This window comes from Aspergillus tubingensis (assembly GCF_013340325.1).
Source record: "Aspergillus tubingensis WU-2223L DNA, scaffold_5, whole genome shotgun sequence".
Classification (NCBI taxonomy): domain Eukaryota; kingdom Fungi; phylum Ascomycota; class Eurotiomycetes; order Eurotiales; family Aspergillaceae; genus Aspergillus; species Aspergillus tubingensis.
This window is the reverse complement of record NW_023336279.1, coordinates 22074-49775: the sequence shown is the minus strand read 5'-3', so window position 1 is coordinate 49775 and position 27702 is coordinate 22074. Positions and strand designations below refer to the sequence as shown.

Here is a 27702-nt window from a genome sequence, read left to right as displayed (position 1 = left end):
AGCTGCCCACTTAGAAGCTAAACAGGAGATAGGATTCTAGACAAGTCCTAGAATATGCTAGTAGATATAGAACATCTTAAACTCGTTATATAAAGATTGCAAATACTGAACAATTCATTCTTTGTAAACGTATGCCAGCCATAGATGTTTTAGATGCATAATTCTGTTTATTTGAAATCTCAGAATAGAGATGCATAAAGAAGTAGTGAGGTGTTGGGTGTGGCGTTCTGAAACTGGAAAACATCTCTTTCAGAATGATAAGGTGGCTAGTGAGCTGCTTCCTATCCCGTCTATATGAACAATTGTTCATGCAAGTTGAACCCTTGACGTAGGCAGAAAAATGCTTTCATCCCTAATCCCCGGGGCCTTACCGTCCAGAAATTGCGGTGAATAGAAATGAGCCCTATCGATTTTGGCCTGATTAGATTTAACAAGCCCCAGTTTACCCCGTACTAAATTCGGTGCCATTCCGTCGATAGTGTCGAGGGTGAAGCTATCCATCTCGAAGGGGTCTTCACGAATCATACGCCTACTTCGTAGTATTTCCAGCACTTGTAGCTCGTCCGTTGTAAGGTGTTGTTCTAAGCCATCCAGTATCTTTGCCTCTCTCGCGTCCTTTTGTCCGGATCCAACGCCAAGGTTCTTCAGCTTCTCAAACAGTGCGTCCTTCTTCTCTGGCGGGACATATGTGAAAGCCCTAAAGCAGAACTCGAGTGCCTTGGATATTTCGGAGTGGGATATTTTCCCTGTATCATCGGCATCGACGGTACCTTGAATGACTAAACCAAAAAGGGAATTTAGTTGAATCATCAACGGAAGGCTTGAAGCCTTAACATGTTGCTTTAATTGGTACGTACTTGGTCTCAGAAGATCAAAAGCTCTTTGAAATCCTTCCTCCTCCATGTCTTGAATAATAGGCTCATACTGTTCACGGATCTGCTTCGTAGCACTGCTAACCGCCAAGAAGAATCGAGTATAGCTCTCAACCGTTTTCTTGGAGTGCCACGACCCCGCCGTCTCCTCATCACAGTCGCCCCTGATCGAGGCTGCAATGGTAGCTGCCGCTGAGAGACCGCCTGTCACAGCGAGATGGACACCCGAGGAGAACAAGGGGTCAATAAAACTTCCGGCGTCCCCACAGATGCGTGCATTTGGTATGTGATAAGTTGACGCGGTATAAGACCAATCTGAGGCCGTTCTGACAGTGGTGACTATCTCCGCTCCCGAGAGGAGTTTGCTAGTCCTGGGAGCCTTTTCGACGCACTGCTTATAGAAGTCCAAGGTCGAGGGACGTCCTAGCTCTCGCTTCTTTTCAGTCACAAGTTTCTGGTCCTGAACAACTCCCACGGAGCGAGTGCCATCGTGTAGTGGCATAAACCAAGCCCAGCCACTGGCGTCTATTTGTTCCTCAGCAAAATGGTCGACAGTCAAGCAGAGAGGTGGAGATGGGTTCTTTCCCGAACCTACCGTCTAATGCCTCAAAGTACGGCGAACCTTCCATGTGCGTCCCAAGACCGTACAGATTGTCAGTCTTCCAGTAAGCCCAGTTTGCAAAATTTTTGAAGTTATCGTTAAATTTCCGGTTCTTAAGATACTTCGTGCTCAGTATGCCATTCCTCCCGCTAGCATCCACCAGGTACTTCAATGCGATGAATCCAGAACTGCCGTCTTTGCGGACCCATGTGGCAGACACAGGTCGTCCTGGATTCAATATTTTGTTATCATCACTATCTGGCTTTGAGCTTTCACTAATGTGTGGTTCGAATTGAATTGTGTCGACCTTGGTTTCGTCAAAGATGTGAGCACCACAGGTCCCCGCGTGTCTAAAGAGCAAATCGTCGGACTCTGATCGGACTAAGTTCCAAGCGTACGCATCAGGACCGCCTGCTTCAAGAAAGTCCGTATCTTGACAGGTATTAGCATATTCATGTGAATATGTATCAAGAGAGAGGTACCTAGCAAACAAAAGTAGGAATTGACTTACAGGCATCAGGCTGAGCTTGTGCGAGTCGGAAAACTGCGCCGTTCTATATGTAGCGGTGTTGAAATGGCTTGTTAACTCACAATTCAAGAAAAGGCCGGTGAGGATGGGGGAGCAATTAAATACCTTGTGGTAAAATCCGTGAGCATCGAAGGTATCGTAAAAGTCTATAAATTTGAAGAAATGGCGTAGGGAGGGAAGAGTGCTTTCGCCAATATGATACCTATCACGCATGAGCTGGGCCAACAGACAGCAATCTAGGGTGATTTTGAGAATTCCAGGAAACCTATTGTGACCACTGACCTGGGGAATTTGTCTGCCTCCAGTAGGACTGTATCGATCCCCTCGCGAGCCAAAGCTGCTGCTGCATATGAACCGGCGGGTCCTCCTCCGATAACCAGCACAGTGCAGCTTTGCGGTACGGTCATGACAGGCACAATCGAGTACACGAGTACACTGTTGTTTTGGGGTTACAGGATAGCTATCAAGATTATGATTTGTTACTGAAACACAGAAAATCCGATATCAATGTTCGAAATAATTAGTGAAGCAGAAAGTTGGAGCAATTATGCATTGGAATATTGATGAAGGCCTTTATAGGTTTTGAAGGGTACTCACGTGCCTGGCAAGAAACACCCAGAACCCCCTTTGAGGCAGGCACTTGAGGCCCAAGCACCCCCACCTGTGCTTGAAGGCCACGGAGCTTGCATATGAACTTCTGCAAGATATACAGTACTCATACGGAGTTAAGTGTCCCTCCCTATAAAGGCCTGCATGCGGATATGACCTTCAACCAGTGAGATCTGGTCCCCCCTCCGAACCTGGAGCTCCGTAGTATGCATGCCCCGCACATAAACCCCTCACTTCCAAGGAAATAGCCCGTGCCACCTCATATGATCAGGGATGAAAAAATTTAATCAACCACCACCAGCGGCAGTTCTTGCCTGTACGTGGTCGTATCGGAATTTGCTTTACACTTCACGCTAAAGGTTGCCTTGTCTGAAGCCGCTAAAAGGCCTTCTTTCTGGATCGTCTTGCAGATCAGCCACTTTCGGCCCACTAATAGCTCTCAATCATCCCGATTCTTGATTCTTCTGCATCGTGGTCAGCTATCTCGGTACTAGTTGCATCGGCAAGTTAGACTAGGATTATGAAGAATCCCGCAATCAATAAAATGCCTCAATCAAAAAGCAATTGGATATAAATTATAATACCACCCTTACACCACGGACAAATGAAACATTAATATGTAAAGCTTGATAAAACATTAAAATGGCCAATTGCCGGACCAGGTCAGATCGGAACGAATATCCGTAGTACTTCTCAGCATAGCATTTAGATAAGATATATTTCACGGATCTAGCCGTGGTATAGATGAAAGGGAAATAATTGATATATATGAAGACAGCATTTTATTTTGACCCAAAGGTCCATAGTTTTATTTAGAAAAACAATGATATCAAAATACGTCGCTATCTTAGTCTACTGGGGTTTGTGCATACAATCGATGGTGGGGCTTCAGTCTACTTCAAGTCTAAATATTCTGAGGGAGACGCTACTGCCACACCCTGCCGCCTATCTGTAAGGGTATGATGCGCTCTCCATAAGGCAAGGCTTGCTTTTTAAAGCGGCATAATCATACCGCCCGCCATTCATGACCTCATGCGCCCAAGGCAGTGATTCAACTTCCCAGACAGTAAGGATCCGTATGAAGCAGGCGGTGAGTACGGGGACCAAGCCTTATTCTATAGGGAAGGTGCTTTACCTTGTAAGGTAGGCGGAGGGTATTGGCAGGAGTGAAGGCTGGTGTGGAGCCTGGAGGTAGCTACTAATTGGCATTCTTCAAAATCGTGAGTAATTGTTGGTTGGAATCGGAGGATACATGATACTTGGGACGCTGATAAGAGTGCGCCTCTTCTAGTCGAAAATCTTTACCATTTTTATTCCTTCACCCACAGAAGCACCTGCCATTTGCTCCTCAAATAGCCTCTCAAAGTATAGGCTTAACCATCATTTCAATAAATACTCTATAAATCACTTGTTGGTAGATATTTTCTTACCGCGCTCAAATCCCTATTCTTTTCTTTCCTTGATGCTTCTTCTTACCTAAATAAGCCATGTTTTGTACGATGAGCAGCTAGCTAGTGAAAGAAACCACCACAGCTGTCGCCTCAGTTTTATCCGATAAATACTTGAAATCCAAGATGCACACTTTACAGTCGGCACTCCCAACATATACAAACATGTTGTCGACTTAAGTAGTCTATTTACATCACAGAATCACCTTGTGACTGCAGATTAGTGAGAGACCACAACTCAGGCATCCCAAGAACGGGTCATCAGATACTCCAGTTTTGGGAGCGAGTTTAGCCGCAGGTCGTGAGGGTCCTGAAGCCGGCAGTTGCTCTTCTCATCATAAAGCACAGTGTCTATCCCGGCGGCCCGCGCTGGTTCAATGTCGCGCTGTTCGCTATCCCCCATGTATACCATATCAGTTGGGACAATGCTGTGCTTTTCTAGGACCGCGGAAAACAGACCATCTACCTTGGACACTCCGACCTCATTGGTAGTGACGAGGATATCGATGAATGGCTGTAACCCAAGCTCCGACACCGTCCATTCTTGTGCATCTTGTGGTCCCTCGGTGACGATAACAATCTTCTTACCATGAGACTTGAGCTTCTGTAGGAGACGGAGTGCCCCAGCCTTCAGGGTCAGGGCGGCACGGAGACTGCTCTTGTATACTGCCAACAGCTCTTCCACTTCTACCCGAGAAGGCGTATGCCCATGGGCTTCGAGAAGACGTCTAAATCTGTCGCTGCGATAATTTTCGGATGATTTCCCATCCGTGAACGCATTTGCAGTGTTCGAACGAAGGATGTCACGATAGGTAGCCTGGAGATCATCGATTGTGTTGTTGGCCTCGGGATGGTTGGCTCGAATTGCGGCGAAGACAGCATGGGAGGCATGAGCAGAAGCTTTGCGAAACTCGTGCAGCGTATCGTCGAGATCGAAGCCAAACCACGTTTTTCCAGAGAGAAGAATTGATATGGGATCTAGCTGGGGGCCGTAGGCCTCCATGTACAGGCCACCTACTTCGGCTTCGATATGTTCAATTTCAAGTGCGGATAGCAGCCCATGGCCGTGGAAGTCCTCGACGTGGGTGTGAGACTTGACGCGATTGAAGAGGCCGTCAGGAACGGCACCCTGATAAATCGATTGCTCTCGGTAACCGTTGAATAGATAATCCCCAAAAGGTTGCCTAAACTCCAAACAGCCATCATCATATTCAATGCCCCAGTACTTTGCCAGTGTGGTTACTGTGTCCCTGGGATTGGCCACCAATTGCTCATACAGGACAACCTGAGGTGTTGGGCTGGCCGTGAGCATTTTGAAGAGTGACCGATAACAAATGAAGAAGCTGTATAGATTACCCCAGCCCATATTTTTCCAACTATCAAACACTCGCACAGGATCCCGGACGAGAAACGCGGGCCGCGTTTTCTCGTAGGCGTCTCGATTGGGCAGTACGTTGAAGTCACATTCACCCTTGAAGAATTCGTGACCCAATTCCTCTTTGGTGACTAGTGTGGTAAAGCCTTCAGACACCGCTTTTTGATAGACTGGGTGGACTTCAGGATGAGAGAAAATAGTATAGTCTGGCTTAATTCGTGCTAGAGTCTGGTCGCTGAATTTGTGATAGTTTCCTTGCAGAATCAAGCGACTCGTAACTGCACAGCGAGGGAGTTCGCGAAAGATTCGCATGAAGAGTGTGGAACCCGAACGAGGGCAGGCAACTAGGACCCGGATCTGGGTTTTCTTCTGGATTCGCGATTAGTATGCTCTCTGAAACAAACGTACAAAGTATACGTACTCCTTGAGCGCCGCTCGTCACGTTGGCATTGGTTTCCATTCGCTCCCGAGAGGCTTCTGAATGAGGCATGATTTTATCCCGTTACTCTCTCACAATCGATGATGAAAAGATGGGTGGGCGCTAGATAGCAACAATTCAAGTGACACTCATCGTTCTTAAGTAGTACGACGATTCCATACTTGCCAGTTCAAGCTCCCGTCTATCGCTCAATGGAAAGCAGGGGTCCAGCCGTCTGACTCGACTGATCGGCAATCCTCAGGAACATGACGAGATCGCTTACCCTAATGACGTTATTTCCCATACATGCCTCTTCTTTGCTGCTGGCATGAGATTTAGACCTGCAGCAGCAGATGCTTATGTTGGATAACACCCTCATGCGGGTTCTAGATCGGTGTCGCCGAAAAATCGCCCCCATATAAGTCATGCTACTCAAGTATCATATTTACAGTATGATTGGCTGGTATCGTGCCGCTCCGCCTGCGGGCCCTCCCGCGCACACGGGCGTAGTCCGTTGCAAACCCTGAAGGATGATTGCGCGATAGTCAGTCCACAGATCTGAAGAGTAAGGCGTTGGAGCACACGAGCAATTACCTTTCCCGGGTCGAAGATCTGCGTAATCTCGTACTTGAGGCAAGGCTGAGATAGCCTGATGAGCATCATCGCCTCACTTGACCGGCAAGTAATGAGCGCCGAAGTCGGAACATGGCCAACACCTGGGGCCTGTGACTATTTACTGTAACCCCATCCTGCATACCTAATAATCCCTTTCTAGCAGTTGTCGCTATGGGAATTCAAAGCGTTTGCCAGGCTAGCGATGCCTCCTTCGGCCCCGTGGTAGCAACCCAATGCCGATCATTCGATTTTACCTTGCTTTTCGAGGATGTCTTTATAGTTTGTGTTCCTTGTTCCATCTTTCTTATCTTAGGCATCATCCGGGCGTTGCATTTGTACCGGAAACCGATTATAAATATCTGGGCGTATAGAGTTGTCTACAATTCGGTGAGTCGCGCAATGATGACCTTGGATATAGGCTCCCTTGCTAACAAGATGCAGACATTGTATTTCACTCTATTTGCTCTCGAGGTTGCACTGCTCGTGTTCCGTCAACGAATAGCCGTTCTCAAGACCTCGGCAAGCTTGGCTGCCCAGTTATTGCGAATTTCTGGAACTTGTGTAGCACTGTGTCTATCATACTTGGAGTATAATCGGACACAGCGGCCACCACTTCTAATCAACATCTATCTTTTTCTGGTGGTGCTATTTGATGGTGTTTCTATCCGTTCGTTTTGGTTGGCATCTAACTCGTCGAGCGTAACAGCCCTATGCAGTACTGTGCTAGCCGCTCACGTTATTTTGCTTATCTCAGAATCCTTAACAAAGAACAACTCACTGGTAGCATCAAGACATCGACAGACAACCTTCGAGGAGACAAGTGGTCTTTTGGGTTTGGGGCTGTTAACATGGGTTCTTCCGGTGTTGCAGAAAGGGTTTACCCGTCCCTTGGGCTTACCAGATGTCCCCCATGTCGCCTTGGAGTTAACGAGCTTGCGGCTAAAGAAGCAGTTACAGAGGTCTTGGGAGAAAGGTATGCTTACACGCTGAGTCCTACATGGCCCCTGCACTCGCCATGAACATCAAAGCTCATGATGTTGTTTAGTAGCCGATCAATCTAAAGGGCATCAATTGCCAATCACACTCTTACGGACGTACAAGATGGCCTTTTTCAGTGCAGTTATCCCTCGACTTTGCTTTTCGGCATTTACCATTATGCAGCCCCTTTTGGTCAGTGAAATTACCACATACGCAGCACTTCCAGAAGGTCAAGAGACAAGAAACAAGGGGTATGGGTTGATAGCAGCTTCAGGAATTGTATATATTGGTCTTGCTGTGAGTGGACGATGGATATAACTGTTGCTTCGCACGATTCATATTCCAATCTTAACGTGTCTTAGGTATCCACGGCGTTCTATAGTCGACAGACGTATCAGTTCATTATTAGTATTCGTGGCGGTCTTCTTGCGGCAGTCTATGCGCAGACTCTCACCCGACGATCCGGCAATATGGGCACTGACACGGCTATCACACTAATTGGGACAGACGTGGAGCGTATTTCAACTAGCTTACGTGACATACACGAGATATGGGCGTCCCCTATTGACATTGGGCTGGCACTGTGGCTATTAGAACGCCAGCTTGCGGTGTCATGCATCATGCCCGTCATTCTCTCCCTGGGTATGTATCTCCAATACAGTACCTTATTAGCTTTGCCTCTGACGCATACCAGGATGTATCTCGATAATAACAAAAGTCTCAAAGTCCAAGAATAGGGCCCAGCGTGCATGGGTTACGAAGGTCGAGCTCAGAATGCATGCTACCAGGCAAGCCTTAAGCAGCATAAAATCATTCAAAGTGATTGGTCTTTGTAAACGAGTCGAGGCAGTTATCGCTGGATTTCGTTCTACCGAGATCGCCACTTCGCGTAAATTTCGCATACTGATATTTTGGGAAGTTCTTATCTATAAGTGTCCTTCCACTGCTGCAGACAACAATTCATCTCTTGTCATCGGCTTCTTAATAACCTTCGCACGTTTGGTTTGATTGCAACAGCGCTCTGCTGACATATTCTCCACAGCCAGCTTCCCGTGGCTTGCTGCTCCGGCAGCCTCGTTCACATTATTCACGATAATTTCATTCACAACAAAGATATACTCTTTGAATTCCTCTCAGGCATTCACAGCGTTGTCCTTAATGACACTCATTACGATGCCAGTCTGGACCTTCATACAAACGTTACCAGCCATCGTTCAGTGTCTCGGCTCTTTCAGTCGAATTCAAGACTATATTGCCCTACACAATGCATCGAGGACCCTACTTGACAGTGATAGTAGCGGTTTATTGGATCCAAATGAGGAAACCATTGTGGAATGCAGAGATGCTTTTATAAGGTGGGAACCTGCGGGATGCGATGTGCTCTGCCGTGTAAACTTGAGCGTGCCAAGAGGCTCCTTCGCCGCGATCATGGGCCCAATAGGCTCCGGAAAAACGATGCTACTGGAGACTGTGCTAGGTGAGACCGCCGTAAGTAGTGGCCGCGTATCAATAGTCTCTATGCCCATTGCATACTGCGCCCAGACCCCCTGGCTGGTGGATACCAGTATCCGGGGTAACATCGTTGGCCCGCTCGACTTTCAACCGGACTGGTACCGTCACGTACTCTGGCTGTGCTGTTTGACCGAGGAGGTTCAAGCTCTACCAGAACGAGACTTTACCAGAATCGGAGGACAGGGGTTCATGCTCAGTGGAGGGCAGAAACAACGCCTGGTAAGATGCTGCTGTATCTTGATTCAGATGTTCTCTTCCATTAACAGCAATATATTGTTCTAGGCCCTTGCTCGTGCCCTTTATTCCGGCTGTAAGATGATAGTCCTTGACGATATCTTTAGCGGACTTGATGGGGCCAATATAAATAGTATTTGTGAAAGGCTACTGGACAGGCATACGGGTTACCTGCGTTCCAGAGGCATTACTGTTATCCTATCGACACATAATGGTTTGTTCCTGTACTCAACGGCCTTTGATCTGCTTACTAGGCTGACTCTCCTATATAGCCAAAGTAGCGGCCTTTGCCGATGAGATTCATCTTCTAAAAGAGGGTACAGTCGTGACATACAAGCCGTCTCCCCCTTCGACACCCTCTTCTGGTCATCAAATTTCGTTTCCTGACGACCACGACTACGGACAATTGGCCTCGACAGAACAGCAGCCTTCTCAATCTTTCGATGCTGACATCTCCTCCAATGATGACATACTGGATACAAAACAGGGGGTCTCGCAGCCGGTCAAAGATCGCTCTGTTTATCTATTTTACCTAAAGTCCGCAGGCTTGGGGCTTTCAGTTCTTTACATAGTACTTGTCCTTGTCTTTGCGTTCTGCCAAAATTTCCCAAGTGAGATCAGTCCCTAACTCCCAAAACGACGTAGTACCTGAACCAAAGCTGATTGAGTGGTCCCAGCACTTTGGCTCAAGTGGTGGTCAGAGGCCAGTACTGAAAGCCCAAACAGGCCACATTGGATGTATTTGGGCGTTTTTATTGCCCTTGGGCTAGGTGCTGTAATTATTGGCGCTGCCAGCTCATGGTATACCCACAGCCCATGCACATGCTACGTATTACATGACAATAACCGGCTACAGGATTTACCTTCTTCGTATGATATCCAACACTGCAGAACGTCTACATCTATCCATGCTAAGCGCTCTTTTGCGGTACGGCACACCTCTGTAATTCCTGCGCCCTTCGCTGACAAATGGCTAGTGCACCGCTCTTCTGGCTTAGCGAGGCTAATTCAGGCGACATTCTGAATCGGTAAGTCTCGCTGAGAAGCCCCCAAGAGTCGCAGCTACTGATCAAACGCTTGCACTTCTAGTTTCAACCAGGACTTGGAACTTACCGACATGACCTTACCGCTTGCCGCCATTAACACAACGAAAGGTATGTTGGTGTGCTTATAATGATTTATCTTTCGAAGTATCTGAAACCGCTCAATGTTAACACTACAAGTGCCGAAGCGCTGGGGGCTTGTTTGCTGAAGATGATCATACTGTTCGTCGTAGCGAAGTACATGTCCCTCACAGTTCCACCTCTTCTGATAGCATGCTACTTCCTTCAACGGTACTACCTCCGGACATCTCGACAAATACGCCTTCTCAGCATCGAGACCAAATCTCCATTGTATCAACATCTTTCTGAGACATTGAGCGGTGTATCTACCATCCGTGCATTTCGCCGACAACGATGGTTTGAGAGTAACAACCTCTTGCTTGTGGATAACTCACAGAAATGTGTCTATGCCCTATTCATGATCCAACAGTGGTTGACCCTCGCTATGGATCTGTTGGCAAGTGGACTGGTAGTTCTTCTCATGATCCTCATCGTCTTTACCAGGGATTCGTTCGATTCAGGCTCATCTGGAACAGCAATTGTGACCCTCATGAGCTTTACCCAGTCTTTAGCACGCTTGCTAAAATTTTGGTCGCTGACTGAATCATGCCTTGGGGCGGTCTCCCGGATTAAAAGCTTCGGGGATACCGTGCCGTCAGAAGAGCAGAGTAAACGTTTCGATGCTAACTCATTGTTGTCCCTAAATGAAAAGGTATCATGGCCTAGTCATGGTGAAATCGAATTCGATAAGGTTGTCGCAGCTTACAGGTATGCAATCACTTATCCTGCTATCACGCATATCGCTCGATCCGATGTGTGGCCTGCCGGTAGCCAGCAAGCATGGATGCCTGACCCGTAGATAACAGATCTCATCCCGTTCTGAAAACAGTCTCAATGCGCATCGAGCCAGGGGATAAAGTCGCCATCTGCGGACGCTCGGGAAGTGGCAAGTCATCCCTTGTGCTCTGTCTTGGTGGATTGCTTCCCATACAAAGCGGCGCCGTTAGAATTGACGGGGTCGACATCATCAATGTCTCTTCACAGGATATCCTCAAGCATCTGAGCGTCGTGCCCCAAGATCCGTGCTTTCTGCCCGGAACCATCCGGCTAAATATCGATCCTGATGAGACACTGTCGGAATCCGCCCTGGAAGGCGTCCTCGAAGCCACCCATTTGTCTGCTATTGTTCGAAAGATGGGCGGACTGGACGCTGATCTAAAGCCGGAATTATGGTCGGCCGGGCAAGGGCAGTTGCTGGCACTTGCGCGCAGTATGGCGAGGAAGAGCGTGGTTCTAATCCTTGATGAAGCCATGAGTCGGTGTGTTGCCCATAATCCTTTCCAATATTGGATTTTCTTTTTTATTTTCTTTATTTTTCTTCTATTTCTTAGGGGCCTTCTCCGAGAAATACGTACACAAATTAACTACTGCCTCTAGAGTCGATCTTTCTACCCAGTCGCTCATGGAACGCATCGTTGCTAGTCATTTCAACTATTGCACCGTTCTTTCAATCGTGCACCGACACGAGAACATATCCGCCTTCGATAAGGTTGCGCTCTTCGAAGATGGGGAACTTATGGAATTTGACAGGCCTGAATTATTGCTATCAAAAGAGACCAGGTTTCGGGCTCTGTACACTTCGAGCCACACTTGAAAGATTGAAAATTCGCAGATGTGCTCAATGAATTTGGATGTAGTGGCGGTCAAAGGCCCCTTCCAGCCGATCGATCAATATTCCTTCCCTTATTTCTGCGAGTGTTATATAAACCAGTCATAGATAAGTGCATAGTAAAATGGGGAGTTCTACATTCTCAGTAAGCTTCAAAGTCTTTCAATGCATTAGTTTGTGGCGGGGACATATTAGAATGTGGAGTAGGAGTACTCTTTCAATGAAGCTCCGACTTTCTTGCTCATGCTAGACCTTTCAAGTTATTCGGTTGCTGAAAGCCACACGGTATAGCATGCAGTAATATTCTCGGGGATGCGGTAAATGCAATACCAGTTGACGATCATTTTCCTTGGTATGCCGCCTCATTTTAGGGCGGATGAGGTGATTGGATTAGCTGATTCCTGTGTGGCACTACTTAAGTTCAGTGTCACGGCCGCCTCCAAGTGTTCTTTGGATAAGAAGCGTTCAACCATGTTGTTACCTATTATCATGCGGATGCCATGGCTGTGCCTGAATTACATACTGTTTAGCCATGTGGTCATCGCCAATAATAGGTATAAATCAAGACCTGATCTCTCCCCACCCCGTCTCAATATCACCATTCCTCCAAACCATGGGCTAGAACGAGGATACATTTTCGTTGCCCCGTTCAATGCCGTTTCCGAGCCGGCACATCGAGCACCACAACAGCCTGGTGCGTATATTTTCAGCGACGATGGTGAGCTCGTCTGGTCCGGGTACACCTACTTCTCGACCTGGACAGGAAACTTTCAGGCCGCGCGGTGGAATGGTCAGGATGTTCTAGCTGCATTCGAAGGTGCGCACAATGGACTCTATGGTCATGGTCATGGTCACCATGTGCTCCTGAATCAACGGTATGAGACGATCAAAGAACTCCGCGCGGGTAACCATCTGCTCTCCGATAAACATGAGTTCGAGATCTTGAACGAATCGACCGCTTTGATCCAGATCCATCACCCGGAAGTGCGAGATCTGAGCAGTTACACATCCGACCGACGGCAACATTGGATTGTTAACGCAATTTTTCAAGGTTAGCTCTATCTCAGGATAGTTTGTAATGTCCTTCCGGAACACGATAAGGCTTATCAGATCACACAGAATTGAATATCAGTGACGGCAAAGTGTTGTTCGAATGGAGAAGTCTGGATCATATTAGCCCGGAGGGTACGTTGGCCCCCACCTCTTTGGTTTATCACAGTGGAATCCTCTGCATCAGAAAAGGAAATATTTGTGTAGATATTAACGCCTATGCGTATCCCAGAATCTGCTCTCCCGCTTCCCAATAATCAAGCGGGGATTGGCCACAATAGCTCTACTGCCTGGGACTATTTTCACATCAATTCGGTGACCAAGGGCATCGACGGTCACTACCTTGTGTCCGCGCGTCATGCCAGCACCATTTACAAGATTAACAGCACAGATGGCAGTGTCATCTGGCGACTAGGAGGGTCACGATCCGATTTCACACTGGGCCCTAACGTAGAGTTTGGCTTCCAGCATCATGCCCGATACCTTGATCAGGTCGACAATAACGGCGTGACAAGAATAACGCTATTTGACAACAGCGTATATGGCTCTGAAAGTGGCGGTGGCGGTGACAAGGAGGTCCGGATTTATCCATACTCCCGCGGCAAAACCCTCAGATTGGATCATCATACTCGTTATGCTTCCCTCGAGTCCTCGTTTATTCCTCCTGATCTACTGCTGGTGAAATCACAAGGCTCACTGCAAACCCTTCACAATGGGAATGTCTTCATAAACTGGGGCTCAGAGGGAGCGATAACCGAATTTTCTTCCGATGGAGAACCTCTCTACCACGCATATCTGGACTCCCGTCCGCTCAGTCGCGGCGACGTGCAGAACTACCGGGCCTTTCGGGCAAACTGGACAGGCCTTTCCAGTGAAGAGCCCGCTGTGGTAGCCTTTCAGCGACATGAGACCCATTGGGGCAGCGGTGGAACCGATATATACTTATCATGGAATGGGGATACCGAGACGGTCAATTGGCGGCTCCAATTGCAAGTGAACACCAGTGACAGCTTACCGGATGGATGGAACGAGGATGTTCGGAACGGAGAACTCGAGGCAAATGTGGCACGATGGGGATTTGAGACAGTTCATCAGGTACCCTTTGCACTGCGTAGTATTCGCGCAGAAGCTATTGCTGCAGATGGAACAGTTCTTGCCTCGTCTAGGCGAGTGCAAGTACAGGCATGGGACGTCTATCAATACCTGCTCGAGGAGGACAACGTTGAAATTGCTGATCCGAAAGTCTCATCACCTGGGTCGCGCCTGCGCCCCTTGCTGTTACAGAAAGCCGATTAGTTGCGACACGCTATATGATCGTTAATACAACATCATCCTAGTGCACACATAATTAACGGAAACTTTTGGGGCTCAATGACAAGTTGTAGTAGCATAGGCAGGCTCTTCGTCACCCCCAGGCAAATATAGGGAGACGCTCCCTTCCGCTAATGCCACAATACCCTGCCGCTTACCTCAGTAGGTAAGGCTCACTCCCCGATAAGGTAAGGCGAGCTTTTGGTCGAGATGTAAATCTTACCGCCTTCTGGATCAAGACGCTTCTTCGCCTGGGTTATAAGGTTTCTGCTTCACCGGAAGCTGGATCAAAGTAGCAGGCGGTGAGGCTGTGAGCACGCCTGACCTTCCAAGTGTAGGCGCAGAGTGGTAATTAGACGCACGCTAGCCCCTGCCCAAATGTCAATGTCCTGCTGTTTACTGCCAGCAAAGTATCCAACCATACAGACGCTCTTACAACTTCTAGAGTTGCTGATGGAATTCTCTTCATATTGAAACCGTTGTCCATTGATATATGATCTTCATCTCAGACTCATCACCCGGGGATATGATACTACTTGGAGGTAGAGATCACGCACATCACAGATATATAACTGTGCGACTCAAGAGACTACAAGGACTCTGAAATGTTTAAACACCGAATTTGGAAGATGATAGCCGAGCACTATAGTCAACAGTCTTTAGCGTAATAGAGCAGAGTACATATTCCGCTGAAAGTATTACGCAGTCAGCTTATATGGGGAGATGATATTGATGATATCGTTGAGCACGACCCTATTAGGTGTAGGTTATATTAAGGCGGAGAAGAACGGCAGTATCTCCCACCACCCGCTCGCTGTGGACCAAAAGTAGTTTGTAAAGGAATATGACTAGCTTGAGGGTTACTACATCAGCTCGAATGTCATAGAGTTAAGAGCCATGTCAAATAGAAAGTAATGTTGAGCTAGCTATGTATCACTTACTGTCAGAGACATGATGCCTGGTTTACTAGTTAATGCCTCAGGCAGGAGTACACACAAGAAGATTGTTCAATGCCCCATACAATTCACATTATGGGTTTGTCAGAGAAAATGATCATTGAACACCTTCAGGGTTGCTTCATACACCAGAAATCTTGTATACTGTGGCCGCCCGCCTTTCTGATTATATGGCTGGCAATGGTCCTAGATTATCACTCATTGTGTAAGCAATTCAGACACGCCTCCAGACACAGGTAGCTGTTGCAGTGATAATTTGTGCTCTTCAATTGTTTGTTACCCAAATTTGAAGTGCGCAATGTGGCTTATAACCATGAGCCCCCTCACGTTGATCACATGCTATATTAATCTTAAAGTGGGTGTATGTACTTGTTTCTCGATTCTATGTGTTCCAAGAGACTAGCTCACCAAATATAGCTTGGCAATTCGCCTTGGACCTTATCCTCTAAGCCCCCTAAAACTCTGAAGTATAATGTCCATATGTCCGGATACTGGTATTATACCTCGTCGCTTTAGTATCGATCACATACTCCGCACATACCACCGACCCGTTCAGATGCATGACCTCCCCAACTGTAGTATTGGCTACAACTGTGTTCATCCAGAGCGTATGGTTCAGCGTCGTCGTGCTTCCCGCACCCCCGTCAGAATCTAGGATATTAGCTCCAGGCTGCGATAGACCGGCCTGATCAAGGATGTACTGAGGTGCCGTGTTATTGCCGCCCTTATCGTACAGGCGATGCGGGTAGTTGGCCATTTGCCACTCCCACCACAACTTGTCCAGATAGGCGTGATGCATAAAGATCAGGGGGTCGTTGCAGCTGTCTATGGGGTCGAGCATCAATCCGCCGACGCCGCCATGGCCGCCTCCGTGGGGATTGTCGTTTTAGCATTGCCTAAATTCTGCCGTTTAGTTGTCGAACAACTAAGGTACGGGCTATAGGATGGTAGTCATGGGCGGAAACAAGTGGTGCGATAATCGACAGAATGGCAAGCAAAGCAGGGGAGACTACCATAAGAAAAGAAGGCAAGGAGGGCAAAGAATTTCCTGGATTGATTAACAGTAAAGCAGTACGAGGATGACCAACAGTCTATAGAAGGTATCTAATGTTGCAGATCATGATTTGGAAATACTAATGCTGACAATCCAGTCATATACATCATCAGCTTACCCAAATTGTTTTCATGGCAGATACTGCTATAGGGTCCCGCGGGACTACGTTACTAACCAATCAAACTGGCGGATGCCCTGGCGGTCTGGGCAAAAGCTGTGTACGTGGTAGACAAATGGGTTGTACTTGAGAGAATCAAGCCATTTAATCCTGCAAGTGAGCAGAACGGTTTAATAAGTATGTTGGTAACCTGAACGGTTCATTGAACATTCCAGGAAACCGGATTACCGAACTGCAACCCACTCAAATGGGTAAGAGAGATGATACGGCGTTCTGCATCCCGCGCTCCTTACCCGTGCGTTAAAATTCATGTATTTCCTATTTGGTTCCTTGTTGCCGACATGTATTCGATCAAATGAGGCATGATGAACATGCACTACTCGTTTTGGGAATATGGACGGAGTGACATAGACAACATATATGCCATGTCCAACGACGCTCGTCGCATTTCATTTAGTTCCTACAGGCGCAACAATTTGACCCAAGTATTAACATTGGGCTGCTACTATCAAAGGTCAGAAAGCTTACTGGCAGGACTGATTTTTTGGGTTTCCATTATGCTTTCCATGCGACCAAAGATACCTCAAAAGTCGGAGCAGCAGGTCCAAGTGTCCTACGACCAAGAGGCTACTACTCTTCTACAATATTTGGGACAAGAACAGCATCCTGATTATGGGTTCGGTGCGGTGTCAGGTAGCATCTACGATACCGCTTGGGTTTCAATGGTAAAGAAACCGGTGGCAGGTAGTAAGACGGCTTGGGCTTTCATTGAATGTTTCCAGTTTCTATCAGAAGCCCAGTGTGAGGATGGCGGATGGGATGCAGACGCGGTTTTGTTTGACCGTATTGCCTGTACACTTGCTGGTCTCCTTGCGCTCAAAAAACACCAGAACGAAGAGAAGGATCACACGAGCCGTCAAGCATTGGGCAAGAAAATATTTAAGGCTACACATTTTCTGCGTCAAACTCTTCCTATGTTACCAGCTGCAGTCGCATATGAGCTTCCGATCGGCGCTGAACTGTGGCTACCAAAAATGTTGGAGCTTATTGAGGAAGAAGGCATCCATCTCGACAATGCAGCTGTGCTCGCTTGGATTTTGCCAGCTCGGGACAAAAAGATTTCCCGATTCCCGATCGAAACTCTTTATAAAAAGGGATTTACTTCCGTTGCACACTCCCTGGAGGGGCTTATTGGGTACGCAGACTTTAATAGGGTCTCTATGCTCAAAACATGTGGCAGCATGATGGGCTCTCCGTCAGCAACGGCCGCGTATCTCATTTACAGCGAGAATTGGGATGCAGATGCAGAGGCATATATCCGCCGTGCGCTCAATTGTCCGCATGCGGGTCAAAATGGCGGCGTGCCTTCAACATATCCGACGACTGCGTTTGAATCCTCATGGGTTCGTAAATTCCTTTCTCTCTCATCTCTCTGTTCCCAGTCATCTTCCACATTCCTTTCTTCTTCAGCTATCCCTCCGTGATGAACTACTGGCTTGTCGAATACTGATGTCGATTTCCGCGCGAGCAGATAGTCGTCACTCTTTTGAAAAACAAGGTCCCTCTCAGCAAGGAAACAGAGCCATTGGTGAGGAATATTGGACTCAAAGTAAATGATATGTTAAAAGCACAGGATGAGGTAGTCGGATTTGGTGAGTAATGTCTATGTTCGGGGTAGATTTACGACAGACAATAGAATGACGCTGACTGGGAACCCTTCTAGCACCGGGAATGTGCGTGGACGCCGATGACACCGCGAAAGCATTATTGCTCCTGAGACTGTTGGGATTACCAGCATGTCCAGATTCTTTAATCAGCAAATTCGAATCACACGATCATTTTCTGACCTTTGGAATCGAGCGAAACCCAAGCGTCAGCACTAACGCTCATGTCCTAATGGCCCTCCTTCACATGGAAAATAATAGCAGATACATTTTCCAGATAGAAAAGTGTGTTCGGTTCTTGTGTCATGCGTGGTGGGAGTCGGATGGCTTTCTTCAAGATAAATGGGTAAGGAATTGGCTCTACCACCAGATGTTGGGCTCGATAGAACAGATGTTGACACAGTTCATAGAACATATCTCCCTACTACCCCGTTATGTTAACATGTGAAGGAATAGTGGACTATATACACAAATGGAACAGCGACGCTTTTGCTACATCCAGCAGCACTGGCCTTGATGCCCGAATTCCGCTGGTTGTTCACCAAGCGTTGACTAAGCTCCTTCGAACCCAGAATGCTGACGGATCCTGGGGACCGCGATCCAGCCTTGAGGAGACGTCGTATGCAACATTGGCGATAAAGAGACTCCTGACACTACCTTTCAGAGGTGAGCTGCGAGATGCATCCTTAACTGCTATTGAACAAGCAGAGTCGTATCTGCGATACACATGCAGTCGTGGTTACATTTCAATCAGAGAACGGCTCTGGATTGACAAAACCCTTTATAGCATTGAAACAGTTTCAAGGTCTTATATCATCTCCGCGACGCTAGCGCCAACGCCCAATATCCAAGCCAGTGAGACATTGGGCGGTCTGTTCAATATCCCAGGATCTGTCATCCAGAAGCAAGGAAACTTTCTGCGGACACTCCCGTCATTTTCCCACATCCCGAGTTGGGTACTCGAGGCTTCCGTACGCGAGGGCTACATGATAATCGATGAGCTACGCAAAATTGACTTCTTTTCACAACGGGCCAAACTCAGCGAAGAATACCTCCTCTACTGTGCGTCTTGTTTCGTGGCGAGCAACTACAAAGGCTCATACTTCCTGAGTACAGGCTATCTCTTGATGGTACTTCGGATCACAGTAGCGACATACCAGCTTGACACGTTCGTGGACCACCAGGTGATTAACTTCTCGTCGCTAGAGCTAGATGAATTGGAGGATTTCATACAGAAGAAATTGCATACCGGAAGGTGTTTGTCCACTGGACCTGATGCAACCCATGAACTCAATGAGTGCAATGGAGAACAGCACGCAAGAGTAAAGGAGGCAAAAGCAATGTTCCTGTCCTTTATGAACTTTGTGCTCACCGATACCACCGGCCCCGTGAGCACTTACAATAAATTGAACCTGCGCAGTGAGCTGCGATCTGCCTTACTCGCGCAAATTGGCCATATTAGAAGTTCCAAGGGCCTAGCCCATGAGGGGGTAGACCTCCATGATCAAATCGGAAAGACAACCTTCTTTTCATGGCTACGCGGGCCTGCCTCAGACAATGTACTGTACCCTGTCGTCCTAAAATACATGATTTTACACATGGGAATGAGCCAAGCGCAGCAAGACGATGATGTGTTCCGTACCCCAGAAGAACAATACATCGTTGAGGATTTCTGCAGGCATGCTGCTGCTGGGGTCCGGCTCTGGAATGACTACGGCAGCATTGAGAGAGATAAAGCTGAGGGCGTCTTAAATTCAATTGATGTTCTGAACTTATCATCGTCACGCCCTTTAGCTAACGGGATCACGGGCGACACACTAGACAGGCATTGCAAGGTCGTATCTCTCAAGAAGATGGCACATTACGAAAACAGACATGTTCGACTTTGTTTAGAGCAGCTGGAGACGGTGTTGCAAGAAAATGATGCACATCGAGCGTCTAGTATAATGTCACGGCTCCATATGCATGCGACGGTGACTCAAGTGTGGGCAGAGATGTACTCCCTACGCCAATTCAGTGCGGCGAGTCCTCAGACTTCATCCAAGAAAATTGGGATTACTGGGAGTGCCACCCTACCCCCACTTCGGCCAGCCTGGGGTGGGGATAGAAGCGCTTAGATTCTGACTACCAAGGCTTTAAAGTAGATATAAATTTACGGCATGGAATACTGCAGCTAACAGCACGTGAAATTGATCATGATGGCAAAGTTATCATACCTTCTATTCTTCAACGAGCGGACCGTGAGCATGAAACACCAGTTACCGCTGAAATAGACATAAGCACTCAATTAGAGGCGACCCGGTCGACCGCCAGGGATGCATTAGCATATGTAGCTTGTTTTTAGTCTCATACCCCTCGGATAGTTACATTCCAATCTAGACACCATGTTTGACAGGACACTCACACTGGAAGTCCAGAAAAATTGAGCTTGTCATCTTGCCATTCGCCATATTATCGTACTAGGCACGAATGAGGAGAGTGAGCCAACAAACAACCATCTAGTCTTCTGTCTTCCTTAAAGCCATCGGAAACATCCCTTCTAATAAGCCAGCACCGGACGACCAGGGCCAATCATCCAGCAAATCTGAAGGCAGTTCGAAATAAGCTAGTGGGTCATCAAAGTCTGCTGGGTGGCCTGAGGTAGGTCTCATGTAGCCTTCGAAGTGTTGTGATTGATCAATTCCTGGCTGCTCAGAGCGCATATTGGCATGCCGAGTCGTATCCATGTATTCATCTATCCGCTTGACCTGTGATTTGAGCCGTTCACTGGCGCCAGTAGAGCGGGTGAGTCCGGACTCCATTTGAGACAAAAGTGCTGCCATGTCTAATCTTCTTGTCGATCAGCACAGTTGTATATTAACCTGTCACACGATTCGATTAGGTGCTTACAGAAGTTTGCGAACTCTTTGGTAAGACATTTCGGAGAGGCTTCCTTCCATGACAGATCCAAGAATGAATCCAATCCCCCCCAAATGATAGAGCTTCAATAATTAGTGCACGTCTATCTACAGTGACGGGAGGGGAATTTTATGATAATACGTCATGGGACTAACGTACCAGTGGGGAACTGATTGCTTTGAGATATTCAATTGGCACTGTGCTAAAGACGCTGAGCACGTTCCCCGCAACCTCGCATTTCTCCTCCACACCTTGATCCTCACTCGAAGAAAGGACCATGCTAAGAAGCTGGAGCGTTGCTTGGATGTTAGCAGATTGAAATCCAACAATATCATGCTCAGGATCACCGGTAGCAGGCTTGGTTGATTGAAGCTGTGACGGTAACGCCGAGAACAGGGAATGTACATGCTCCATAATCAAGGGGCCCGGGACAGGGGTCGGGCGAAACAGCGACCAGGGGCTCTCATTCGCGGTGCGCTGCATTTGCCGCTGGCCGTCAATAGCATGCTCCAGTATTCGATATAGATCAGTGGTAAAATTCCACCCACGCATCCAAACCGATGGTTCATGTGTGGTACAGTCCGCCGATATCGGTGCTTCTATCGTGGAATCAAGCACATCGTCATTCACTTCTCTGGGGTAGCGTACATTTGACTGAACTTCTCTGAAACGTATTATGCCTCCCAATACGGTTGCCGAAAACACATCTAGCGTATACATCGACCAATACTACATCCTGCATTAGTTTGTCACTGATAAAAGGTATCGCATAGGCACCGGGAGCGTACCAGCCTCCGTCGAACTTCCACGTCCACAACGCTCAAGTCTCTTGGCCACAACTTCTCATCATGTAACCCTTCCATGATACTTAATGTATGATACATCCCTAAATATTGATGCATATCGCGGATCTGACCATTCTGGATGGCGGCAATGCTGAGAATCGCACATGCTCTCATGTATTCGGTGCCTCTTGCTGCAGCCAGGTCCCGAGGGATAGACTCCTTAGCTGCAGCCCAGAAGACCTCCGGTGGCGGATGTGACAGCCGTGATCGTGATCGCTGATCCGAATATAAACCGCCATCCCTGGCGCGTGCAGAGGCTAAGGCACACATTGCCATTGTTGAGGCGAACAACCCTTGGTCCTTAAGATGCTTTTCATCCCGGAGGACTCTCAAAAACGATGGTGGATGGAATAGAGGAAATCTGCGGGGTATAAGGCGGTTAGTCCAAGAAGATGTATCTTACAATCTACCCTCGCGAGACATGGAATGAGAGAAGTACATCGGATAAACAATCTCAAAATACACATGGGCGAGTTCCTGCACCACAGAATGACAGGCGATTGCAAGCGCCTTCCAGGGAGTCAACGGTGAGTCGGAGCTATAGTGCGGATCCGTGATTGCCCAAGAATTATTATCGAGAGGTGTCGATAATTGAGCAGTCACGCCATCTTGAAGATTATCTTCCGAATGGGCAGGTCGAGGGGAGATAGTAGTAGCGGTAACCTCGCCACCCGGTTGGCATGCAGGCTCCTGTTCCCCTTGGCGGGCTCCTCTACGACCACCCCTTTTCCGTAACGGCCGCTCGTATGTACAGGGAATACCAAAATCCACACAGTTTTCACAGGGTTCGAGTGGGCCTCGGGTCTTCGTGCATTTGATGCTACGTCGATGGCAAAGGTCACCTGGGTGCTATTAGAGCCGGGGCCTAAGGGGACAACGAGGGTGTAACATACAGGCCCTTGAAATACGCTGGACTTTTCGGGGACGCTGGGGCATTTGGACTACTTTCACTTCGGAGACCGGGGGGAGGAGGTTGTCTCCTGGTCCGATGCGGTAGTAGTATGGATATATATCTACACACCGTCCACCTTCAGACTTGCTGAATCCAGCCGAAAGTTGCCGAAGGCCGCAATGTGATTATGTCATGTTGGTTCCGGGCGCTCCACACAATTAGAGTTTGAGCCAGCCAGAAGAGGATTCACATCCCCTTTCTTGACCTCGTACTAACCACTCTTTAAATTCATTCATACGAATGTCACTATGTACCGTTCACAAAGGGTGTGCGCATAAATTTTATTATAATGATCTTCTTTAGATATATCTTTACATGTATTACCATTTGTTGTTAAACACCTCCCCGTTCACATAGTTCACCAGCTCAGATACTGCAGGCAGGTGGTGCCTACCCCCTCCGAATTGCATACCTTGCTGCAACACCCTACGATAGTTCTTGCCTGGTGATACCTTTCCCAAGACGTATGGCTGCCGAGTCTCAACCCGAGTGGGCACGGGAATAGAACGGCCCACCACTGCTTCCATGCCCTCCCATGCGAAGGTGATAGCTTCCTTGGCAGAAGCCGGGATACCTGCTTGGTCCAGCATCAGAATCTTCGTGTCAGGGTAATGTGCTTGTATGTATTGTGTAATGTTTGGATTATAAGCACCACCGCCGCACATGAAAATTTCGTCGATCGGGAGGTCCTTGGGCGCATAGCGGCGGTAGTGGTCGACGATGGCCTGAGCGGTGATCCGAGTGACGGTTGCAACGACATCATCTGGACTAAGACCTTTGGATTCCGCCTTGCGAATGAGATCAAAAGCTAAAGTATCTCGGAACACCTCGCGGCCCGTGGTTTTCGGTGGATCTAACTGGAAGTATGGATGATTTTGAAGAAACTCATCTACCAGATCCTGATCTACCGTGCCGCGAGCGCCCATCTCGCCGTCCTTGTCATACTCCTGCTGGCCGTTGGTGTAGTGTCGGACAACGGCATCAATAAAGACGTTCCCTGGGCCTGTATCGAAATCGTAGCAGGCATCAGTGCCTCCAAGGGAATCGGGCGGGATAAAACAGACATTAGCAATTCCGCCAATGTTTTGGCAAGCGCGCAACTTTGTCGGATGGTGCAAGAGCAAGGCATCAAAGAAAGCAATCAGGGGTGCTCCTTGGCGACCCGCTGCTTGGTCGCTAACCCGGAAGTCGGTCACAGTTGTGATTCCCGTGCGAGAGGCAATAAATGAGCCCTCAGCCATGGTGAGAGCACTGCGTACCTCTCCCTCCTCAGGCATAGACAGAAGCCAGATGGTTTGACCGTGGGAGCCAATAACGTCGATGGAGGAGATATCAACATCATACTGTCCACAGAACTCCTTGACAGCCGCGGCAAATGTCTCACCGAGAATGACATTCACCTCGGATAGCTCGGACGGAGATGTTTTGTTGTGCAGGATGATATTCATGACTCGTTTCTTGATTGTTTGTTCCAGGGGAATTTCACCATACTATTGGAAAGACACGTCTGTGTTAGACTGAACGGGATTTGCGCAACATGTGACAATAGCATACCTTGAGAAGCTCGAACCTCATGGGCGAATCCGGCGTTTCCTGTCGAAAGCGACAGAGAGCACAGTCGATCCCATCCTAGCGTTACATAGATAAGCTTTCAAGGCCCCATAAATCCTCGCTTGTTCAGCTCGTCTGCTTACCATCGAAGTGCCACTATTGAGTCCCAGGACGGTTAGGTCCAGGGAGCGGGATACAGAAGCGGTAGGGTCCATATTGAAAGGCAGAGAGAACTCGAAGCAACTGGCTGTCCAATTGAGATACCGAGGAGGGGGGGGGGGATGTTGCGGGGAATAAATAACATGCGTCGCTGCCGTACTACTTCAACACCCCGGCCGCATTGGTGCCTGAATGCCTCATGGTACGGGAGTCGACGGTTGTAGTTGTTGACCGCCTAATCGCCAGAACTATTAAATGGCTAAACGCTTAAATGCTTAAACGTTTGAACTGCTAAACGGCGCCACTCACAAACCCTGGCTCGAACGTGTGATACTCTTGCGGGGCCCCTCAAAAAGGTTCTCTCCACAGCAGTTTTGGTTGCCCCAAGGCTTCGGTTCTTGCTAGGTTGTTTCGGGCGAATCCGGCATGTCATTCCTCAGGTTGGTGCAGCAAGGGATAAGCGTCTCAAGATCCGGTCATGACATCGGCCGCGTTATAAATAGTCCTACCACTACCGGTTGCGCAACTGTTCGCGCTAAGGATTTGAAACTACAGCTGATAAACTCATAGTTTCATTCAGTGCGTTTCAGCGAGACCGAGAATATGGGGTATGCAACGTTTTGGAGGCGGTTATCCCCACGCCAACTGAATGTTATGATTCAGACTCTTTCTCTCGTTTGCATATTCTTCGAGGGATATGATCAAGGTGTCATGGGAGGTGTCAACAGCTCTCCCAGATACGTTACAGATGTTGGAATTGGCGAACCGGATGGCACCGTAACCGACACTACCCATCAGGGAGGCATTGTCAGCATCTACTACCTTGGATGCATTTTCGGTTGTTTCGGAGGTGGCTGGCTTGCCGATCGCTTAGGTCGTATCAATGGCCTGCTGGCCGGTTCATTGCTTGCGCTTGTGGGAGGTGCTTTGCAAGCTGCAGCTCAGAGTTCAGATTTCATGCTCGTCGCCAGGGTGGTGACAGGCGTTGGCACTGGTGGTATGCCCACCTTCCGTACTTAGACCTCCTGGGAGAAGCTGATCTGGCTAGCATTAACTGGCATAGCACCGGTACTGGTGTCAGAGACATCAACAGCTGATCACCGCGGTGCCTTCCTAGGATATGTTTTCATTGCAAACTGTAGGTGATGGACCTTCGATGAAACAGCCCCAGAATATATACTAACGGAATCATGTTGAAGATCTAGGAATATCCGTCGCGTACTGGCTGTCATTTGGTCTTGCTTTCATCAATGACGGCTATTCGGATATTCGCTGGCGCTTTTTGTTGGCGTTTCAGTGCGTTCCAGCACTCATACTACTCTTGTTCATCAAGATGCTTCCGGATAGTCCGCGGTTCCTGGCATCTGTCGGTCGTTATGACGAAGCTCAGCAGGTCCTTAACAAGATTCGTTGTCATAAATGCAGCCAATCAGAAATTGACCTTGAGTACAAAGAAATAATTGCGACAGTGCAAGAGGGCAAACCAAGCTCGCCCCTTCAGTTCGCAAAAATATTGATTGGAAAAGGAGGAAACCCCGGCTCCAATCTGGGGCGACGAGCCTGGCTGTGTATATGGCTCCAGATCATGGCATCTTGGACTGGAATTACGGTAAGCTGTTCAACGTATGAAATCGCAGAGATAGGCTGGCTGATACACTGTCATGTCAACAGGCTGTTACGGCATACTCTCCTGTTCTGCTTGGGCAAGCGGGTTACAGCGAGCTGACCCAAAATGGCCTTGCCGGAGGATTGAATACGATCGGTATTCTAGGTACGATAATCAGTACGCAGATCGTAGATCGGATCGGAAGGCGAAAATGTTTAATGCTTGGGTCTCTTGTCTTATTCGTCGTTGAGCTGGTGGTAAGTGCCAAACCCTCGCATAACTTGTTTGGCTCTGATTCTAAGATGTTTCCTCTCCAGGCGGGATCTGTTTATGAGGCGTCCCTTCATCAGCCAGATAAAGCCAGCCAATTTGCACCTGCTGCTGTTGCGATGCTGTTCTTGTTCAACTTGGGATATGCCGCGACCTGGGGAACCGTCGCTTTCTTGATACCAACCGAGATATTTCCCTCCGATCTCCGGGCTCAAGGTAATGGCTTTGGTATTACCGGCTGGGCTATTGGTGTTGGAATGACCACACTGGTAAATCCGATTATGTTTGCAAGTATCGGGAGTCGCAGCTACTTCCTTCTTGCTGGATTGAACCTTTTGTGGGTTCCGACTATTTTCCTGTTCTACCCAGAAACCCGCAATCGGTCTCTAGAGTCCATCGACTACCTGTTCTCGACCTCAAGTCCATTTTATTGGGATATGGAGAGGGCATTTCAGTTGTGCATGGATGGGAAGGTAGAGAAGCATGTCGATGAGCAGGCCATAAAGGTTGCGGGCCAGGATGAAGCCCAGCAGGAATTTCACGAAACCATCCAGCAGAGAGTATAAAGTAAGGGGACCTGGTGATGTGTGAAACACTTGCCAGATATTGTACACAGGAGAGCTTCCTTCACAGCAGCTCAGCGGTTTAAAGATTATCCATGGTGAATACAAAAAAACATTCAAGTAACCGGATTCCGCGACCCGTACATAGCGCCGTGGCTAGAGATAGATGACCCTCGAGAGGTATTCGAGACGCAGGAATGACTGCTTTGCTTCATGCTGTGCAATGACATGAGCCTTTCAACTGGTAATATCTGGTTGAGATTATAACTGTGGAAAGAATAGTGTGGCGCTTACGCAGTAGTTAGGGAATGTTCTAACGTTACGAATTTGGAGTCCAGTTCAGTCCTCATCGGCTATGCGTAACTGTCCGATACTTGGTGCTGAGGGTGATGTTAAGCATCATACTCAAAGTCATCAGTAAATGGTGACTGCCCTATCACGGACAGTGAAGTCCCTGCTATAGAAATTTAGAGGCCTGACTGTAAGCTGTTACCCAACAAATATTCTAAAATTCGGATTCTAACATGGAGGTTACCTTTACTACCCTTTTTATATACAGCCAACACATTCAATTACCTAATATCCCGTATATAAACTTTGTAATGACAGATTTTTGAAAGAGGCAGGAAACCATGCACATGAGCAAGGCCGGAATGGCTCTCTGTGTCGCCCAAGAGAGCTTTATTCTCATCTCACAATATTATGAGGGTGATCCGCAGCAAGTTGTGAGAAATAACCAGCA

At 48.0% G+C, this 27702-nt stretch overlaps 9 protein-coding genes across 9 annotated transcripts; 4 read left to right on the top strand and 5 right to left on the bottom strand.

Annotated features, from left to right (window-relative positions):
* Positions 1 to 306: 306 nt before the first annotated feature.
* Positions 307 to 2409, bottom strand: AtWU_03361 (uncharacterized protein; the record flags this gene model as incomplete). The annotated part of the gene is made up of 6 exons (XM_035498473.1): positions 307 to 779; positions 858 to 1397; positions 1468 to 1905; positions 1985 to 2027; positions 2108 to 2204; positions 2285 to 2409. 6 exons carry the CDS (start codon positions 2407 to 2409, stop codon positions 307 to 309), a joined length of 1716 nt encoding a protein of 571 aa, XP_035354366.1.
* Positions 2410 to 4297: 1888 nt separating this feature from the next.
* AtWU_03360 (HAD-like protein) lies at positions 4298 to 5924 on the bottom strand (the record flags this gene model as incomplete). Its single annotated transcript, XM_035498472.1, has 2 exons — positions 4298 to 5803; positions 5856 to 5924. 2 exons carry the CDS (start codon positions 5922 to 5924, stop codon positions 4298 to 4300), a joined length of 1575 nt encoding a protein of 524 aa, XP_035354365.1.
* Positions 5925 to 8873: 2949 nt separating this feature from the next.
* Positions 8874 to 11948, top strand: AtWU_03359 (P-loop containing nucleoside triphosphate hydrolase protein; the record flags this gene model as incomplete). Its single annotated transcript, XM_035498471.1, has 10 exons — positions 8874 to 9176; positions 9240 to 9405; positions 9464 to 9802; positions 9869 to 9992; positions 10048 to 10119; positions 10169 to 10219; positions 10281 to 10345; positions 10423 to 11062; positions 11161 to 11613; positions 11732 to 11948. The coding sequence occupies 10 exons, from the start codon at positions 8874 to 8876 to the stop codon at positions 11946 to 11948; spliced, it is 2430 nt and encodes an 809-aa protein (XP_035354364.1).
* Positions 11949 to 12434: 486 nt separating this feature from the next.
* AtWU_03358 (arylsulfotransferase family protein) lies at positions 12435 to 14309 on the top strand (the record flags this gene model as incomplete). The annotated part of the gene is made up of 3 exons (XM_035498470.1): positions 12435 to 13014; positions 13083 to 13148; positions 13246 to 14309. 3 exons carry the CDS (start codon positions 12435 to 12437, stop codon positions 14307 to 14309), a joined length of 1710 nt encoding a protein of 569 aa, XP_035354363.1.
* Positions 14310 to 15734: 1425 nt separating this feature from the next.
* On the bottom strand, positions 15735 to 16121 carry AtWU_03357 (di-copper centre-containing protein; the record flags this gene model as incomplete). Its single annotated transcript, XM_035498469.1, has 1 exon — positions 15735 to 16121. One exon carries the CDS (start codon positions 16119 to 16121, stop codon positions 15735 to 15737), a length of 387 nt encoding a protein of 128 aa, XP_035354362.1.
* Positions 16122 to 17009: 888 nt separating this feature from the next.
* AtWU_03356 (terpene synthase family protein) lies at positions 17010 to 20233 on the top strand (the record flags this gene model as incomplete). Its single annotated transcript, XM_035498468.1, has 4 exons — positions 17010 to 17855; positions 17984 to 18104; positions 18176 to 18462; positions 18527 to 20233. 4 exons carry the CDS (start codon positions 17010 to 17012, stop codon positions 20231 to 20233), a joined length of 2961 nt encoding a protein of 986 aa, XP_035354361.1.
* A 381-nt stretch (positions 20234 to 20614) lies between these two features.
* Positions 20615 to 22795, bottom strand: AtWU_03355 (putative C6 transcription factor; the record flags this gene model as incomplete). The annotated part of the gene is made up of 6 exons (XM_035498467.1): positions 20615 to 20945; positions 21006 to 21097; positions 21174 to 21743; positions 21803 to 22220; positions 22299 to 22701; positions 22753 to 22795. The coding sequence occupies 6 exons, from the start codon at positions 22793 to 22795 to the stop codon at positions 20615 to 20617; spliced, it is 1857 nt and encodes a 618-aa protein (XP_035354360.1).
* Positions 22796 to 23131: 336 nt separating this feature from the next.
* AtWU_03354 (UPF0075 domain protein) lies at positions 23132 to 24577 on the bottom strand (the record flags this gene model as incomplete). The annotated part of the gene is made up of 3 exons (XM_035498466.1): positions 23132 to 24301; positions 24366 to 24440; positions 24506 to 24577. The coding sequence occupies 3 exons, from the start codon at positions 24575 to 24577 to the stop codon at positions 23132 to 23134; spliced, it is 1317 nt and encodes a 438-aa protein (XP_035354359.1).
* Positions 24578 to 25232: 655 nt separating this feature from the next.
* On the top strand, positions 25233 to 26963 carry AtWU_03353 (putative MFS sugar transporter; the record flags this gene model as incomplete). Its single annotated transcript, XM_035498465.1, has 5 exons — positions 25233 to 25518; positions 25570 to 25659; positions 25721 to 26130; positions 26193 to 26384; positions 26445 to 26963. 5 exons carry the CDS (start codon positions 25233 to 25235, stop codon positions 26961 to 26963), a joined length of 1497 nt encoding a protein of 498 aa, XP_035354358.1.
* Between the last annotated feature and the right edge of the window lie 739 nt (positions 26964 to 27702).